Source organism: Camelus ferus, chromosome 12, assembly GCF_009834535.1.
Source record: "Camelus ferus isolate YT-003-E chromosome 12, BCGSAC_Cfer_1.0, whole genome shotgun sequence".
Classification (NCBI taxonomy): Eukaryota; Metazoa; Chordata; class Mammalia; order Artiodactyla; family Camelidae; genus Camelus; species Camelus ferus.
In genome coordinates this window covers 15,305,714-15,325,557 of record NC_045707.1, presented here as the reverse complement: position 1 = coordinate 15,325,557, position 19,844 = coordinate 15,305,714, and the positions used below count along the sequence as shown (strand labels likewise).

Here is a 19,844-nt window from a genome sequence, read left to right as displayed (position 1 = left end):
CTGGAGCCTTGGCCAGGAGTCAGAGTAACAGGAAGCTCTGCCTACAATGAAGGTGACAACCACAGGGCAAGTGTGCCAGAATGAAGTAACCTGATCGTAATGCAAACTCGGGTTTCTAATTTCAAATGTAAACACTAGGAAGACAAGGATTTTTATATTTTCACCGATGATTCCTAGCATCAATAGAGTCTCTCCACAGTGGGTGACCACAAATACTTGTGATGCTTTTTCCATTATGCATCCCCAAATTTCAAAGCTTGGCTGTACACTGGAACCAAGACGTGCCGCTACCATGAACCCCCTACAATAAAGGCTGGGCAGAGAGAGGACCAGAGAAAGGCCTGGACTGCATATGGGACATAAAATTACCAACATCTGAGGCAAACTAGGGCTACACAGGGAGGCCTAAGCGGGGGTCTCCTTGTTTCTACTTATACCTAGAGCAGAAACGTAACCCTGTCCCACTCCCAGCCCCGAGAACAAGAAGTCAGATAGCACCCCAAACCCCGTGTTCAGCTGTGGCCTTGAATTTCACACACACACTTACACCAGGAAAAGGTTAAGGAATTTTCTTTATTTTTTACAAATTAAGACTATGTAGATTTCATATATTTCTGAATCAAAAACACCTTTGTCTTCACAGTATGAGTTAGAGAATGCAGCCTGAGCTGAAAACCAAAGAACTAAAAAAGAAAGTGGTAATTACAGTGATTACTGTATTAAAAACCTTTTAGGCATTTTCTTTAAAAGTAGTTTTATATCTTGTCATTCTTGGCACTGTTTCTAAAGAAAAACTCCTTTATCCCAAGCAAAAAAGCACAAGAGGTGGAGTTTGGCTTCAAGAGATGTAACTCAGACTCTCAGGCCTAGCAGAGAATCAACAAATTTATGGAGAGTTGCTTTAGGGGGTTTAGCAGGAAGGAAATCCCTTTTAGTAAATTCTCAAGCCACACACTGGAGACAGCGTCTAAATCAGAGGGCAGCATCCTCTGCAGAAGCAAGCCATTCTGGGTGGCATGCCGCTCCAGGAATCCACACAGCCTGGGAAGAAAACTGCTTCATGGGATGGCAGTGATGTGGTGCGCACTGAACCAGTAGCCACCGGGTCAAACTGTACTGGTTGTGAACAGTGGAAGCCAAAAATGGTGTCTCACTAGCAATGAGCTTTCGATGGCTCAGCCCCCCTTAAACTAAGCCCTGTGAGCTCCCAAGGCTGCCTGCCCTGCTGTGCCGGCTGACTGTGGCAGCCCACGGGGAAGGAGCTGGGGGTCCCCATTAGTGCTGCCCCCCTGCACTTGCAACCACAAAGCTGTAGGAAATTAGAAGTCTTGCAGGTTTCATCACTTAGCCTATGCCTGAAAGAAGGCTGCAAATTTCTAGAAACAGGTGAACAGACCAAAAACTAAAGTGCATCTGTACAATGGACATTTATCCACTGCCCCGAATCTCTGGCCTGACACTACCTATTAGTGCCCAGGTGGGGTAAGACAAAAATGCACACAGACTGTTAAGAATGCTGCCTGCTAAGTCATCACAGCCCTGTTCCGTTGGTCTGAACAAAGATCCACTCAGTTAGAGATTTTGTTCTCCCCTGCCACAAACAGGTCCTTATCTCAGTTTGTCTGGCAGGATTAGTTACAATCACCCCCAGAGGCACAACCATTCCCCTTCCCTATCCTTCCTCTCCTGGGACCCTTAATCATAGCCACCTGGTAGAGGCCACTCAGTAAGGTGATAACCAAGAAGGAAAAAATAAAGACCAGGGGAAGTTTGGGAATTCTACATTATCTTGCCAGACATAATCAGCCTTTTCATAAATGCTTGACAAGAATCAGTCTTCCCTTTGTGCTGAAATCCTCCCACCCCATGGATGGGAAGCAGGCAGATTCCTTGAGGCTCAGACGAGGGATGGGAAAAGGGAACACACACAAATCCACACTCCTTTTGTGACAGCAAGGCAGAAAGGTGTGCTTGCCAGACCAGCAGCGACCTGGGCAGCTCAGAGGAAGCAAAGCGTCCACCAGAAGGGGCTTTTCATTTTCTTTGCGGGGTTGATCGCTCAGATACAATGAGCCCGAGTAACAATGGGACCAGCAAACGTCATTCCAATGGAAAACACACCGCCCAGTCCCACAGGAACTGCGCACAAACCAAACAATGCTGAGGAAGGAAGGGCCGGGGTGGCTCTACCAAACAGTTCAGGTCCACTTGGTGAAGCTCAGTCGGAAAGCGGACTCCTGGAGTTTGCTTCCTCTGCAGCTCTGGCTCCTCATCCTGGTAGACTGGCTGCCTGAGCAGAAGAGGAGGCCAGGGATGGGGCTGACAGAAAAGGGAGTGGGGGAGAACCCAGGAGTATGAAGCCAAACTCCAAACTATAGTCTGCTAATCAGTTTTTTGATCAAAAATTCAAAATAGAGAAAACCACAAAGTACAAAAGCTTTTCTGATGCTTTCATTATCATAGAACACGCCACCTGTAATGTGTGCAAAGAGGAAATGAGGAGCAGAGGGAGAGAAAGTCAAACTGGGGAAGGCTGGACAGTCATTTCACTTCTTCTCTTTCTTCTTGTCCTAGAAATGGAGGAAAATTACCCAGTTAACTTCTGGCATTGACAGTCAAGCTAAAACTCTTGAGTGAGCCAATACTACACTGCCTTTGGTTAGGGATCAGGACAATAAAAAGGAGAAATGTTCCTTCAGTGTAGTAGGAACCAAATCTTAACCATCTTCCACTGTGGTGGTCGCCCAAGTTGCTGACAGACTTGACAAGAATATAGGTTAAGCAGCTGTCCCCACTCCTACCCTAAGAGTACTGAGGTGGGCGGCCTGACCCCTCCTGGCTACTCAACCCTCACAGCTCAGATCCCCACCAGTGAAGGCTGCAGGCTGGCAGTCTACCCTAAAAGAACTAAACAAGAGGCCATGACTGAGCCAAGATCAACTTTCCATCAGGCCTGAGAAGGAAGCATAAATCTTGGGTATAAACTCAAAATAATCTAGTCCAGTTCATTCTGCTGGGTAGAAGCCCAGTATATCATCACATGAATGAAAGGTGAACTGTTCTGACTGAAACTGGGGGGCCTGCCTGGTGCTCAGTCCAATCACAGCACAGGCCAGACAGAGAACCACCACTCCCATCTGGTTGCCTGCTTCTCACCACCACACTTGTCTCTCGTTCCACAGTACGTTCTGTAAAGAAAAGCCTATGCTTTCATTTGTCCCCCTACTGGAGTGGACTGTATTTGCCACTCACTAACCCTGCAGAGAATGCCTCTCGTAAATTACAAAAGCTGGCTGTCAATATTCTACAAATCCCCTAGGATACCTTTTTGAGTCACAACTATCTTTACAGCCTTTAAATTCTTCTTAGATTGTTTCGTGCTGCCACCGAAGCTCTTCCCGTTTTGATACTCATTTCAGGGATTAGTTTTTTTTAAAAAGGATTGTTTTTCCTTGCTCCTTTTCCTCCAGCAGCTAAAGACTTCTGGTTCACCTTTTGCTCAGTGGCCTGCCTTACAGCACCCTGGACCCACAGAGCGTGAGCAAGTTCTCATGTATGAAGTGCACAAAGACGCTGAGCTCAGGAGCCCGTCTTTCACCTTCGGGTGGTGCTGACTAACCTTCTCATTCATAGCCAGGATCATCATGAGTTTTCTGAAGAGAGTAACGAAATCTAAGAAGAGATCAACGCAGTGCCTGAAAGAGAAGAACCAGATTTCAGGCTGCACCGCCCACTTTCCTTCACGCCCAAGCCCACAATGGGGCAGCACATAAAAACCCCACCCCATTGCTACGAGTCCGCTTCCCCAGCACTCCACCACCGCTGAGTAAAACTCCACTGTCTGGGATCCTTTTCAACTCAGTGAAGCCACGTAGCATAGAGAAAAGAAAACATGGGCTTCAGGCTCTGCAGAGGGCCAAGTCCAAACCCTGAACTATCACTAACTAGTTACGAGACTGAAGGGATTACTACATTAAGAAAATTGTATCTAAAAGGTTTAAGGAATACAACAGTATAGAGAGTAAACGGTGAAAGAGCCCTTTCCCTCCCCTCTGCCCAGAGGAAACCACTATTGAAAGTATGGATAAATATTATTTGTCCAATTTTTTAAAATGTGATGTCATTCAGGGACTGAGGGAGGTGCACTATTTGGTACACAGTGCCAAAACCATGGCTATCCTATCATGTACACCCCTGAAGGCTGGCCGCAGAAATCAGCCAGCGCCATCTGGTCCACGCTTAGTCTGACGTGGAAAGAAAGGTGAGTCAGGCAAAGGGTCATCCCGGAGATTCAGAAAAGAGCCGTGGAATGAGAGAGTATACCCCACCCTTCATACTCATTAAAGACCAGTTTTCACACTCACCAGATATAGTCTTTATCTCCATTCTCAGCCTTTTCAATAATGAGTTGAGTATCAAAAAGGACAAAGCCACACATGACCACCAGCCCCACATACAGGTTTGCCTAGCAAAGGAAGAGTGAGATGAGGTCACCACCCGGCTGACAATGCAGAGATGAGAACCCGCCACGCGCTTCTCTGGCGCTTGGCCACTTGAGAGTACATCAAATGCTAACCCTCCTGACAAACACAATCCTGCACTTAATTATTTTTTATGTCACTGTAAGAGCTTCAATCATTTTAACAAGGAGCCACTGTTGGACTGGCTTTAGAAAAATGATCTCTGAGCAAACTATCCTCCCCACTGCAATGCCCAACCTCTGCTCAGTCTGTACTTTCACCTGTAGCAGAAGGATCCACCCCAGGAGGGTTAGTGGGGAGGCTTTAAGGGCACTGCCAGCAAAGATGAGAATTCTGGAGAATATCTTGCTTTAGGGGGTTAAGCAAGAAACAGAAGTAAGAGGCAAATGGCTGCTGGAGAGTTATGTGCAAAGTCTCACCTGGAAAAGCCAAACGGATCCAAAGAAAAGATTTGCCAGGGAAGACAGGAGCATCAGGCTCATGGCCGACATCAGGATACCTGTAAGAGATGACAAAATGCCGTCCTGAGAAAAGCCAAAGCAGAGAAATCCCATTAAGTTCATTCTTTACTTTCCCTTCAAAATGAAGGCTTTCAATTTCAACCCAACAGTCTCAAGTTGGAGGGTAGGGAAAGGGTCCTTGTGAGAATCCTGGCTGAAGCGGAGACCCTCTCCCTGCTTTTCAATCCACACATACCTCCCAGAAAGAGGTAGCTACGGCGCCTGGCATAGAGTGCACTCAGGGTGAAGCAGGTGAAGATCATTGCTGTGCCCATGAAGGCAGTGGGAAGGATGCTGTTAAAGGAAAAGACCATTATACCAAGGGCACAGGTATATCACCTACATTTAAAAGGTATATTCATAAGAGGAGAAATATGTAAGACACTACTAACACAGTTACCTGGGGTTGATGGCAATGCACAAGTCCAGAGCAGGGCCCAGGCCAACTCCTAGAAAACAAAAAACCCCAGAACACAGTATTACCACCAATTCTTGAAGAGGACCCTCATCCAAGAGCTGATCATCAGTAGCTTAGGCATGCCTACGGTCCTAGAAAACAACAAAACACGTGGGCTAAAGTAATCAAATCTCTCTCTCCCATCCTCAACTGTTTTCCAGAGAACGTATACTTGACAGAGCTGCAAAACTGTCCTCTTGGCTAAAAATCATGGATGACCCAGGAGGAACAGAGATTAGGAAAAATGAAGCAGGCACATCAAACATTTTTGAGGTAAACTGCAAGGCTGCAAACTCTGAAGAGCAGTGATGTGAGACTAATGTGGGCCAGACCAGGAATTAGAACAGAAGAAAAGGATAAAGAGCAAAGCAGTGCCTTGTGGCCAACAACCTGTAGTCATGCGGACTGACTTCCTTTGTAGCAGAAAAGGCCAGACCGGTTCTGTAGGTGGACACCTGCCAAGAGGAGGGTGCAGCAGCAACCTGCTCCAGCCCCCACATCTCCTCTACTCTGGCTATTCTCTCTCCAGATAATCCCACCTCTTTAATAGCTGCAAGCACAAGCTTTCCCTGATCTAAAAATCTTAATCTCTAAATCCCTTCCCTTCTACAATTTCTTCAACACTGTATAGATTAGACATACTAAGAACGAGTTGTACTAACTCAAATACTGCTTTGCAAGTATTTTTATTATGTAGCTTGAGACCTGTTTCCCTTAATGATAATTCTAGAAGAGCTGTGCTTTTAATTCTTTTCTTGAGAATCAGCAAAGTGCCCTGTAGGATGGATCTCAATGAATGGCTTTAATTAACTGTCTGCAAGATTTAGAACAGATGCTCCTAAGGTAGTTGCCAGTGTGGGTCCAACTAAGTCAGATTCTTAGGCCTAGTTTAGTCTCATGTCCACTGTTAACAAGTTACACTATGTAAGCTCGTGAACCTCATTCATTCAAGCACACGAACGCTTATTTTTGGATACAAAAGTAGAAGTCACAGTTACTAGGCACAAAGAGCTTACCGTCCCGGATGGGGAAGCAAGACGCACCTATATGAAATGAGAAAGCAGTACAAGGCACACTCAAATACAAGGCAAGACAGTGCAGTGTGCCAGATGGGGTGTCTCAGAATAAACACATTATCTTGGATCTTAGTCTAAAGAGTATTAAAAATAGTTTCCCTCCCTTAAAATTAAACCAATCCCTTAACACACCTGTAAGGAAAGCAAATCCAGCAAGAAGTCCCAGTCTTTTTTGCTCAGTTTCATGGCTATGAGGTGTCGCCATCAGCCAAATCATCAACCCCAGGGAGCCCAAGGCAGAGAGCAGGCCAGCCTGTCAGATGCAGAGTCAATAATTAAATGCTTGAAAGTATCAAATTTATTTTGCAGGAGACCTTACTGGGTTCAAACAGTCATCTGAACTTCCTAATATTTGCTTCTAGAAAAGGCAGTGACGGCTGAAGATAGAAACCAGAAGCCCTGAAGGACAGGGTTAGGACCACAGTGGATGCTGCAGGCTCTTCTAGCCTCTTCTTGTCCATCAGCTACCACTACCCAAGTCAAATTATAAGCTTTGCCCAAGAAATAGAAAAGATGAATCAAAGCGACAAGTGCTTGAAGCACGTTCCAATCTGCACAAGTAGAAATGACCCCTTCTTGATCACTTTAAAACACACACAAATAGATATACACACACAGAGAGAAAAAAACTGAATGTCTGTATCTCCCCCATCACAAATTCATGTTTAAATCCAACCCCCAATGTAATGGTATTTGGAAGTGGTATTTTTGGAAGGTGATTAGGTCACAGGGCAGAGCCTTCACGAAGGGAGATTAGTGACTTTATAAAAGAGATCCCAGAGAGCTCCTCTGCTCTTTCTACCATATGGGGATACAGGAGAAGATGATGATCGTTTACATAGGAAGCTGGCCCTCACCACACAACAAATCTGCCAGTGCCATGATCTTGGACTTCCCAGCCTCCCAAACTGTGAGAAACATTTGTCATTTAAGCCACCCAGTCTACGGCATTCTATTACAGCAGCCTGAACGAAGTGAGATGGAGGGTAAGAACCAAAAGGTTAAGAGTAATTTTGGTGTGATGGGATTGTGGGGTTTTGTATCTCCTTCCTATCACTAGTTTATTTTCCAAATTCCCTACAATAAACATGCATTAGTTTTGTAAGAGAAAAAAAATTTTTTTTTTCTTCAAAAGAGAGCAAGTGGGAAAAGTAACAGGCATTAGAGAGGAAAATCATTAAGGATGTGTGTAGACACTGAAGTCTGTTCCTTCTTTTATTTTTATTTATTTATTTTTTTGTTCCTTCTTTTAAAGATAGGGTCGATCCTTATTTTTCACAGTAGGCTCCATAAAGTCACTGTGAGCAATTAATGAATACTGAACAAATGCTCCTGGAGGAAATAAAGGTTTAAGTTCTTTTGAGCCTCTCATCACAGTATTTTCAACAACTGATCAATACGTAACCTCGTTTTATGTGTTTTTTGCTTAAAGACACTTTGATATATACTGTTGACTCATTAACACAGACCTCCTGCCCAACAGCACTGTAACTCATGCCTGAACAAAGCTTATCTCACACACGTATTTTCTCCAAAAGACGTATCACAGTCCTGCACGTAGCTACACCAGACAGCGCTTTAGTGCTATGCCTGGGGCCATTTTAAATATCAAAATCACCAACAAAAATGACAAAAATGCAAAAAATGTGGCACTCAATAAACTATGAAAAGGACATTTGTTTATAGAATGAGAGCTTGGAATAAGGCAGTGCTGCCTTGTTCCACCTCAGCTAGAATACGGTGCAATGGGCAACTCAAATTTTTTGCTGCTCTGTGTATGGCAGCAACTGTTTGCAAAAGCACTGTGAAGACTGATTTTAGGGTTACAAATGAATTTTGGCGAGCAGGTAAATTCACAAATACGGAATCCATGAATAATGAGAATGACTGTATTTTACTACATTACTTAAACAAACAAAACAACCAGAAACCAAAAGGGCCACCTTTGCCTAAAAGGTGGAATGTGTTTTAGTCTAAATCTGAGGGATCAAAGCCCTATCTGAGTGTTTAGAGTAACTTTTCATACAGCGCCTGCAGAGGACACTTCTCCTCAGCAGTGGCAAATGCCAACACAGGCACACCCCTGTATTACGCTAAAAACGACACTAAAAGGGATAAGTCTTAGTCAGCAAGCCTTCAAACTTCTTGGCTATTCCTCAGCTGTCCGTCTTATTGCTGCCAGTCAAACCCAAACTCCCCCTCAATGCAGGAAAACAAGTTGTTGAAGGTTTTCACTCAATCACGCAGATAGAAGTGTATCAAAGAATAAAATGGGTCAAATTCTTTAAGGTCTCAACCCTGCCTCTCCTGATAATTAATCATACAATCAGTGTTTTGTATCCAAGTACTCCACAGTCATTCCAGCAAAAAAGAGGAAGAATGGAAGAAAAAAGGCTACTGTGCAGAACCATCCCAGCACGCACGTCAAGCCTCTGCTCAGTGGGTGGGGGTCCAGTACGTCAGCAGCACACCACTCAGTGTCAGGGTCAAGACATCCTGTTTGCAGTATCCAGAGAGGGCACAGCTGCCAGAAATGGCTCGGCATGTCCTGACTTACAGACTGGCTCTGGCTAGGTTCAGATCCCAAACTACTGAAAAGGACTAAGGAGGGGCATAGGCTTGGACCACCCTGCTGAGCTAGTTTCTTCCTAATGCAATGTGCCACAGCAACTAGAAGAAAAACCTGCTCTTACCTGAATGAAACGGGTGACCACATGGACATAGGCCCCCGCGGCCGCCACAAACATACAGAGGGCAAAACTGGCATAGACCTTCTTCAGGTGCTGCTGTGTCGATGGGGTTCTAGGAAAGAATGTTAATAATGGCCATCACTCTGGGACCAATCTCATCTCTAAGCTAAGAATAATTTTTCTCTCTTCTTCCCAGGGTATATATGAAAGTTATAATACAACAACAAAAAAATAAGGCTTTGAAAAATAGGTTAACAAACAAAATCTTAAATGCTGAGGAAGAGCCCAAAGCCCCAAATTATGAACAATCGGTACCCAAATTAGAATAACTAAATGGCTTTCCAGTGACCACACAGTAGCCCTTAGAATTTGCTGCTTTTATCAGATCCTCTGGATTCCAGCAAAGTTAATATGTTAATTTATACATACAAAAGTTAATACACTAGGAAAAGGAAAAAAAAAAACAAGATATGAAAGGAAATGTAATAAGGAAATACAGCCAAGGTCAAAGCACTTACATGTGGGAAAATTTTAAAAGTGCATCAAAGTTGATCTTCCGATCAAATATGTTCATGATGCTAGAGTCTGTGGGACACAGCCTCCGCTCTGTAGAATCAAGGATATAAGACAAGTTATTTTAAATATACAAGGACATATAAAATAACAACTTTCTTATAAAAAATAGCAACATACAAGTTTAAAAAAAATGAAAGTTATCGAAAATCCCACTGCCCTAACACCACTTTCATTTTTATGTATTTCCTTCTAAAGTATATTTGCAATCATACCCAACCATTTTAAAGTGGACAAAGGAAAACAAACCTATCTTCTTCTCCTCCCCAAATTGTTTCATTACTAGAATTTGATTTCTATTCTTTCAGAAGGTAACTTGCCCCTTTAAGACAGTTTGTATACTGTATACCAGAAATTGACGCAACATTGTAAACTGACTATACTTCAATAAAAAAAGAATGCAAAGGGGAGGGTATAGCTCAGTGGTAGAGCACATGGTTAGCACGCATGAGGTCCAGGGTTCAATCCCCACCCAGTCCCTCCATTAAAAGATAAATAAATAAATAAACCTAATTATCTCCCCACCTTCAAAAAAATAAAGACAGTTTGTTTGTTAAGAAATTCTCAATTAGCAATCTAGTTAAAAGGGACTCATTCTTACTGGAATATAAAGCAATTTATGTCATTGTTTAAAGATGCCAGAGAACTCCCTCAGTAAAGGCATAGACGCTTAAAGATAAAAAAAAGATAAAGCTGGGTCTGGCACTAGGACTTGCATTTTAAAAATATACATTTAGAAATGCATTTTAGAACTAAACTGAAAGGGATCTACAATTTTAAAAAGAAGAAAGTTCCTCTCTGAAAAAGGGATTTTTTAAAAACACAATTTCAGAACCTTTCCTACCAAAGAGAATAGTACAAGGAATTTCTGCATTCTTCACCCAGATTTCCTAAATGCTAGTATTTCACCATATTTGCTTTATCTCCCACCCTCATACACAGCAATATATAGAGACTTAAAAATTTTTTCTAACCATGCAAGACACAATGCCCCCTTACACCTAAACAGTACATATACCCTGAAAACAATGATCAAAATCAGGAAATTAACAATGATAATACTATCTTCTGATCTACAGATCTTATTCAGATCTTGTGAACTGTCCCAACTGTCAGAAAGGGCATTTTAAAACTGAACTATACCCAGGTTACATTACATTGATACCATAAAGTCAGGATCTTAGGTTTCACTCACTGCCCATGCCACATGCACATTATATAAACACGTTTAATCTATAGAACTAAAAATCTAATCAAGAGCTTTCATCTTTCCTAAGTATCAATACTCAACATTCTTATTAGACCCATAATAACCCATTCATTTCAAATCAGCCAAAAAGGGGAGGTGATGAGGGGATTAAAACACAAAAGGTTTAAGCTGTTTGAAAGACAGGCCAACTACTCACGCTCACTCTATCAGCACCTAGCCCAAGGCTCAGCAAAATTAATCTAGGTAGTAAGAGTTACAATCTCGGGGGAAGGGTATAGCTCAAGTGGTAGAGCGCATGTTTAAGCACGCACAAGGTCCTGGGTTCAACCCCCCAGTACCTCCTCTAAAAATAAATAAATAAATCTAATTATACACCTCTCTTAAAAAAGAAAAAAAATAAGAGTTACAATCTCCAAACCAACTTCCTGAGGAATCCTGGGCCAGTGGAAAGATGCCATTCTTAGAACTCACAAGCAACACTACCATTTGTTTCTGGAGGCTCTCTCTCACACATCAAACAAGTTCAACGGCTGGCTTGCTTTCATTTCCTCTTTCCTTTCGCACCAGCATCCCTACTCACCCCAATTGTATTCTTAGTTCTGTTCTGAAAAATGGATACAGTGAGAAGCTGCAGAACCTACTAACGCTGTTCCTCTCACCTCTAAGTCACGGGGCTCTGGGCCCTCTTGATCTAGATGGTGCAATTATTGCAGGCTGTTGCACAGCCAACCACAGCCTTCTATAACCATGATGAATATGTCCTCTAGAGAGCACACTTACAGGATGGCAGAATCCAGCACCTGGAAAGTGTCTTTGTTTAAAACTTCCATTAACAGCCCTAATGACATCCCTAGACAGAACTTGCAACAGTACTGAAGCAACCTTCAGAGCCAAGTTTCTCAGTATTCACAACAAAGCTAGAGTGCCTCTTGCTTCCAATTTCAAGAGTTAAAAAGGAGGGAGGTGTTTCAATTCTCAAATACCCTGGGGATTTTTAGTCAGAAAGGGGCAATGCTCTGTAACCAGACCCCACTGAGTGGAAACTGTGGGAGGGGAGAATGGCAGAAACTCTTCTTTCCCAGTTTGCTCTTTGCCATTTTCCAGGGGGTACTAACTGTTTCACTTAGAACTGCAGGTAGAAAAAACAAAACCATCAAAGGCTGGGAGGTAGGGAAGTGTCAAATAAGAATTCCTCCATGATTTAGCACCTTGTGATTTAAAATCATTAAAAAATTAATTAAATACAACCAGTTTTGCAACATTACTACCAATTCTAAAATTTAAATGAAATATGTAACTAACAAATTTTCTAGATGCAAAGGTCCACAGCAATTTTAGTAGCACTTTTATGGGGAAAAATGCAATAAAGCATACATTTATTTCAGAACTGTTAAAATTAGAGGGGGAAAAAGTTAGGTCTTAGAACCAAGGAAACATGATAGTTTGCTCTTGGTCTGTTCCAAATAGACAAGAACTAATATACAGATAAGTAATGAGTTAAAACTGTTCTTACAAGTTTTGCCAGACAGACTAAACTTACCAGTTTTTTATCTTAGCTTCAACTACTTGTGCTCAGAAGCTGCACATAAAAGATACCCACATTGCAAGGGTTCATATGCAAACTCAGCTGAACAAGATTAAATTGCATTCATAATTCAAAAATAGCAGCTCCCATACCAAAAATATTTTCAGTCCCAGGAAAAGTTAGCTCTCAACAGGGCTTGAAGTATTCAAATCCATTAAGGGGAGGGGGAACCCGGTGGGGGAGGGCGGGGCAGGAGGGTATAGCTCGGTGGTAGAGTTGTGTGCTTAGCATACACAAGGTCCTAGGTTCAACCTCCAGTATATCCATTAAAAAAAGATAAACACAACAAAACCCCCAAAACAAACCACTAACCAGGTAACTTGGCTAAAATTCCAGAGGGGTCCCTAAGTGAAAAATCTTTCTTGAAAAAATTGTACATTAAAATGATAAATTTTATGTTATGTATACTTTACCACAACAAAGGGAAAAACTACATTACAAGTTACTTTAAAATTATTCAATATAGCAATTCCTCTAATAGACATCTAAGCCCATGACAAAGTGGATACCTACCACAGTAAGTGTTTAAAAAAAAAAAAAAAAAAAAAACCCCAAGGTGGATACAGTATTAGTCTGTTTCACCCTGGACCACAGCTCATCAAATCTGGAAACTGGATCCTCTCTCCCACTCCCCAGTTCTATGCTCAAATCAAACAGGGAGGTAGACAGTGCCTCCTAGACTCATGGGAAATATGCCTGCATTGCGTATGTAAATGAGAAGTAACCGTTCGGTGCTAAATCATAACCACATTCCTTTAATTTAGTTCAGGATTCATTTTATGCCTTCATCCTTAGAAAGGCAGAATACCAAAACTTGTCAGAATCTGTCAAAATTTGTCATGTATATAATAGCGCTAAAGCTTTGTTGGAAGTGTCACCATATGTGGTTCTCCAGGCTGGCCTCCTCTGCCAGAGCCACCCCAAAACAAAACAAAACAAAACAAAAAACTTACTGCATAGTTTTATCAAGAAAAGAAAAACTTAAGGGTCTGCTTTCATTTGAGGAGGGAGGGGCAGCAGAAGCAGGAAGGAGGAGACAGATATTTTTAACAATGAACATCTATGTCTTCTTACATATTGTTAAATCTCTTGTTTTGTTCTAGGAATCTTCCTTACCCTTTTCCTAAAACAAAATATTATTATCAAGGGCCAAGCTTTAAATTAAACAAACAAAAAAAATCTCCTCAATCTTTATGCCAACACCTATTAAGTACAATGCATATGAAACATGGCTGAGTGGACAAAAGCAATGCAAAACAATCATGTATTTAGCATTCATTAAAAAAAAAAAAACCCTTTGCCTTTGAAAAAAAGAAAAGCTTGCTGACTGCTGAAGCCAGCACAGAAGCTGCCTCAGCATATACAATTTAACAACATTAAACCAGCAAGTCAAAGAAACACAGTTCACACATTTAATTAAACATTTAGTTGTGAATTATATGGTTCTTCATTCCTGTTGTAGTAATTCAGCCATCTTGAATCCTGTTCCCACACATCCAGAAGGACCAAATTGATACTTGAGAGAAGAAAAATCCCATTTGATTAAAAAGAGAAGGGGAAGGGACTGTAGTAGTAGTTCTTAGTTAATTTTAGTAGTTCTTCCTATTGAATAGTTTTAAGACTCTGTATAACCACATCTCTAGCATCGTGGTTAAGAGCATGGCCTGCTGCGTTTGAATCCTGGCTATTTCCTTAGCTGTGTGATGCAGCAAGTTTTTGGCACTTAGCATCACTGTGCTTCCGGTTTCCTCATTTGTAAAATAATTACACATAATATTCCCTACTTCATAGGGTTGAGGACTAAGTGAGATAATACAAATAAAGTGCTTAAAATAGTGCCTCATACATAAGACCAGCTCAATATAACAACCATTGTTTTACTACTGTAACTCATTATTCATGTCCTAAATACATGATTTTCCCTTTTAAAAGTCTGATTTTAGAAGACATTTATCATAGGCCTAATTTACATATGCTCTGCATTTTAATTTTAAAAATATTATTCAACCATTAACCCAGAGCTAGCTATATCCTGAAGGTTTAATATCTACCCAAAGGACAGAGTAAAATTAAATGGGGGTTGGGGGAAGCCTAAGAAAACTATAAACTGGAATTTAAGAGTCTCATGCTCTACCAACTGAGCTAGCTGGGTGCCTATAAACTGGAATTTAAAGGAACTTGATAAATCTTATTACTGATTAAAATGATTTTTGTTTCAATGGCATGTCTCTCCTCTGGCACACTTACTCTACCTCCTGTCCCCCAGGACCACAAAGGTGTTTTGAGACAGCCTAATAACCACTAAGTGATAATCTGATATGGTAGAGAATTTGATGAAGTAAATGTTCATTAGCCTGATGCTTTCCTTGCCACCCCTAGGAGATAGGTCAGTTTGGTTTCTGGAAATCTAAGGAATTCTGTTTTGACTAGTGCTTTGATCGTCCTAGATTTGGACTCCAGATGTCCCAGCCCATCATTTACTTGGACCAAAATCCCTGGATTAGGTAGCACTGAATCTCTAGGGGGCTGTCTCAGAACCAAACCAGTAATTGGAGATGGAATGGCTACTGCCTTCAATAAATTATTTTTTTTGCACCACACTGACACTACTGAATCTCCCTATCAGCCCAACTGTTTGACAGACACTGAATCATAAAAAGGTCCTAATGTCCTAAATACATAATCATCCTCCAGTATAAACCAGCAATCCCTCCCTAATAACACCATATTTAGCCCAAATGAGAGCAAGCACAGATTAGGACAAGCAGCACACCCACTCCACTCAACCCTCAACCTTGCAGCTCTTTTTTTCAATTTGGATTCCAGCTACTTGTGCACACACTTTTCTCACACATTTGGTTTTAAGCACCTTGAGAGACGAGCTTACATGATTCATCTCACTATCCCCCATACTTAGGCACAACCAGGAGTCTCCAGAGTAAGTCTCGACCCCATTAGCTAATCAAGAGTGCAGCAACTTAAAAGCAACACTCCCTAGCTGGCTCAGAGGAACCTACCTTAAAGAGGTCACTCAAGTGGCCCTAAAAGTCAATCTCTACAGTGTTTCTCTCCTTGGCTGGAACACTGTTTTGGAAAATATAAATGTGTATAATATAAAAGCTACTCCACAAAATTTGGTTAGAAACTCTAGAGGAAAACAGGGTGGAGTGAAAGACACTTCTACCAGATTCTACAGCCAAGTCAGAGAAGCAAAGGAAAATTTAGCAGAGAGCATCAAGAGAATATTCAGTGTTTTCTCCGAGGAGACTAATACCCTTGGGTAGTTTATGAAATAAAGTGAAACTCTTCAGGCCAGCAATAGTACCTTCTATAACAATGCCACTGACTACGTTTATACGAAATTTTACAACTTTCAAAGTGTTTTAGTAAATAGATTACCCACTGATCTTCAATCCATGAAAAAAGGGCAATAATGATTAGTCCTACTTTAAAGATTAAAAAGAAAGTTCAAAAAGGCAGCATAACAGTGGCACAAGCACTGGAGTTGGAGTCACAAGTCCTGCCGTTTTTCTACCACATAACTTTGGGAAAATCATTTTACCTAAGGTCACCTAGATTTCCTTATCTGTAAGATAGGGTGATTAGCTAACATCTCCTCTACCAAGTTTACTGAATGCCAACACGAAAATCTGGGTGGGGAAAAAAAATCTGTGTGAAATTACTGTAAAGTGCTAAATACTTTATAATGGACATTAAAAGGACATTAGTATTGGCCAACCTCAGAAAGTTAAAAAGTAGAGCCAGAAGCAGGTTAGAGGTCTTCTGACCTCTAAAGTCTGGTGCTCTATTATTACACCCTACAGTAGAAAAGCAAGTTTTCATTAAGGCAGTTTCAACAATAGGTCAAGAGAAATCTTAAACAACAAAAAATGCTGATTCCCATTATACTTTTCTGTACTTTTCAGCATTTCTACAACAAGTATGAACCACATGAATAATCAGGAAAAGAAACCAGAAATGCTGACTAAAAATCTGGATTAATTTTCTCTTTCCTATTCTTTAGGAGAGTGAGACTTGTGGATCAAAAGTGGGGAAGGGAGAGAAGGGAAGAGGGTACTAAGCCATGTTTCCACAGCAAGATAAATGGAAGGAGGAAACTCTGAATCCAAATTACAGACTGCATTTCTCAAGGATTCAACCATTCTGTCCCCACTGGAAGAAAATGGCAGAGAATCTAAATGTTAACATATTCTTGAAGCCAGAACAAAAAGTATTAGGCAAAGAGGAATAAGAAAACACCAAAGAGAGTAAATCTAATAATTACAGACGTGTGTTTGCAGAAGCCATAAGAAATGTGGTTATGCAACTTTAATCTTGAACTGAATTTTTTTAAGTCTGCTTTTACTTTTTTTTACTTTTTTTTATTGAGTTATAGTCAGTTTACAATGTTACGTCAATTTCCAGTGTAGAGCACAACTTTTCAGTTATACATGAACGTACATATTCATTGTCGTGTTCTTTTTCGCTGTGAGCTACCACAAGATTGAACTGAATTCTTAAACTACACATTTAACCAAAAGATAAACTTGAAATAAATATCAGTAAATAACTACAAAAATCCATTCGCCATTAACCTTTAACCTTGAAATCTTTGTCTATGTTTTCAGGCACAGTCAGCTCTTCTATGCGGTTACACATTCACAAGTTAACTATTGCTAGAACAGAGTCTCAAGTTCAGAGAGGTTTTTGTTGTTCGGTCAATGAAAGGCTGATGGGGCAGGCAATGCAACCTGGGCTGGCACGGGGCTGCAATTCCTCGCTTAATAAATACACAAAAACACCACACCTCCAGCAAGTAGGTTCAAGAAAAAAAAAAGAAAAAAACAAAACCGCCCAACTACGCCTTTCCACAGCGGACTTTGAGAAAGACGCCCACAAGGCTCAGGACCAAGCAAAGCCAAGGCCACCTCACCTGTCCAAAGGTAATCAATCAGACCAAAGCGGGGCTGTTCTGTGGGGCTGGCAAGCCAGGCCTGGCCCCGGTCTCTCCTCACCTCCCGCCTCTGCTGTTGGCTTCCAAATAACTAAGGAGCCTCGCGTGTCACAGAGGAGTGTGACATCACCCGCCCCGCGGTGACAGGGCAGCCTGCCGGACCAGGCCCTTCACCGCTCCTGGCCCTCGCCGCTCACCGAGAGGCGGCCTGGCCCAAAGACCCGCAGGAAGCCAGGGATCGGCTGGGTGGGGCGGGGAGGACCACAAACCCGTGAGGTTTCGCTTCCATTCTCCGAACGAACGAAGGTGTGGGCGACGTGCCCTGAATTCAAGGGATCGAGGCTGGGTCTGGACCAAGGAGCCCCTGCGTCTACACTTGGCGGAGAAGGAGGGACGCGAACTAGAAGGAGGCAGGGGCCTTCACTAGTTCTCCCGTACAGAATTGGGGGCTTCGACGCCCCCCCGCAAAACCCCGGCGGACTCGCGCCCGCCCCTCCCCCGCGCCAGTACAGTTGCGCGTGCGCGGTACTAGTTCCCGTCTCCCCCCGCCCCCCCTTAGCTTTCCGGAGTCCTGTCGCGGAGCAGGGCCCCATTCCCGCAGCGTGCAGTCTTCCCGAAAACAGAGACTACTCTCACTCTTGTTCAGGCAGTAACTGCTAATCCCCTATTTCTCACTCCAGGCTTCAGCAACCCTACCTTCAGACGTACCTTCTGCCTCGGCTCTCAGGAGCCCACACAGTTCTTCTGACACCGGATGTGCTTCTGACTACCAGGGTCCGCTCCAGACTCTTTACCTTGAGTCCGCCCCTCAAGGGAAGCTCCGCCCCCACGTTCCACCTAAGGCCAATTCTCATTGGCTGTTGATTGCACTTCTGCCTTTTCATTGGTTGTGAGTGCATAAACAACGGCCGCTTACTTCAGAGCCGTTTGCGTAATGCCCGTGTCAATCAAGCCTCTGGCCGCCAACTGGCGTCGTAGCAAGAGATCTCCGCCTTCTTCCCCTCATAGTAAGGAAGGGTCGCAGTCCAAAGTCGCCTCTAGTGGACAAGAGGAAAGGGGCAGGCTCCGCCCAAGACAGGGCAAGTAACGCAGCCTCCACCACACGCGGTGGGACTCTGCAAAGTCCTGGGATTCTGGTTTTAGGCTTGTCATGGAATGTAAAAGGGGGAAAGAGATTCAGAGAACACAGAGAAGCGCTCTTACAGGGGCCAATTTACAGTGAATCTAGTGAAGCTTAAGCTTCAGAACACCTTTGAAGGTTCAGCGAATTCTCTAGGAACGCGAGGAGGACTTAGCAGCCCCAGTCATGCATTGGACTCACGGACCCCACACCCTTTAAGTCCAAGTGGTGGTCCTGGGGTCGCGGAGGTGGGGGGGTGGCAGTGGGCTGCCGGGCCACCTCCCCATCCATCTTTCTTGAAGGAGGTGGGTAGTAGTGGGGTGAGTGGGAGGGAACAAGGGCGGCTACCTGGCCAAGCTGCCCTGGCAGCCCTGACTGAGCCAAAAGAGATCAAAGAGCTGGATCTCCGGGAGGACTTGTCCCCAAAGAGAAGCAACACCTGTGCAGGGATTTATAGTGAGGGCTAGTGAAGATGATTAAAAAAAAAGTTTTTACACTATCAGTTTTTTTTTCAAAAACTTTTTTTTGTTTTTGGTAATTTATCTTTCTAATATCTCTATAAAAATAATACAACGTGGTCATAGGAAGAGGCAAAGTATATGCAGCCAAAAAAATAAGTAGAAAAAGAAAAAAGAGATTACAGCGGTTCTCAGGCAGTTAATAAGAGTAATGTGAGGTTTTTGGATTGTGTGATGTTTGTGGTTTTGTGGGCATTTTAAAATCTGTAATGATTTCTTGTTCTAAATTAATGTTGACTTTATTACATAATTTTGTATTCTTTTTCTTAACTATGCCTTCCAATTATAGATGTTTCAGGCTGCACAAAGCATAGATCTACACCTGCCTCTCATTTTCCAAGTGAGGAAACAGGTCCATGGACAGAAAAGGTTCTGGAAAAATAAGATAGGAAATTTAGATTAAGCATTTGATCAGTGGAGATTGCATCAGAATGCAGGTTTTAGGAAACTGCTTCCTAGAAGGATAGAATATCTTCTGAGTAAAGAATACAAATGTGCGGGGTATGATTCTCAGTCCACAAACTCAGATATACAATAAACATTTTATTTTCTATAGTGCACCCTAATGTTTACTCTGAACCTTATGCCACTGGAGTGGGAGAAAATGTATTATCAGTCTTCCCTGGGGTTTCCTCTCCCTACCCGACCCTAATTTCTGCCACATTTCTGGGGCTAAAGTG

At 42.5% G+C, this 19,844-nt stretch overlaps 1 protein-coding gene across 2 annotated transcripts; it reads right to left on the bottom strand.

The window, feature by feature from the left end:
* Window positions 1-554: 554 nt before the first annotated feature.
* TMBIM6 (transmembrane BAX inhibitor motif containing 6) lies at window positions 555-18,355 on the bottom strand. Of its 2 annotated transcripts, none has more exons than XM_006177695.3 (10): window positions 18,235-18,355; window positions 9,723-9,810; window positions 9,208-9,316; window positions 6,647-6,767; window positions 5,382-5,430; window positions 5,178-5,275; window positions 4,901-4,980; window positions 4,365-4,465; window positions 3,620-3,695; window positions 555-2,570 (listed from the first exon to the last, which is right to left on the bottom strand). In XM_006177695.3, the coding sequence occupies exons 2-10, from the start codon at window positions 9,776-9,778 to the stop codon at window positions 2,547-2,549; spliced, it is 714 nt and encodes a 237-aa protein (XP_006177757.1). In that variant the 5' UTR covers window positions 9,779-9,810; window positions 18,235-18,355; the 3' UTR covers window positions 555-2,546. The 2 variants fall into 2 exon arrangements, with proteins under 2 accessions (XP_006177757.1, XP_014408737.1); XM_014553251.2 differs by having other exon boundaries at window positions 2,436-2,570; window positions 18,223-18,332.
* Window positions 18,356-19,844: the final 1,489 nt, after the last annotated feature.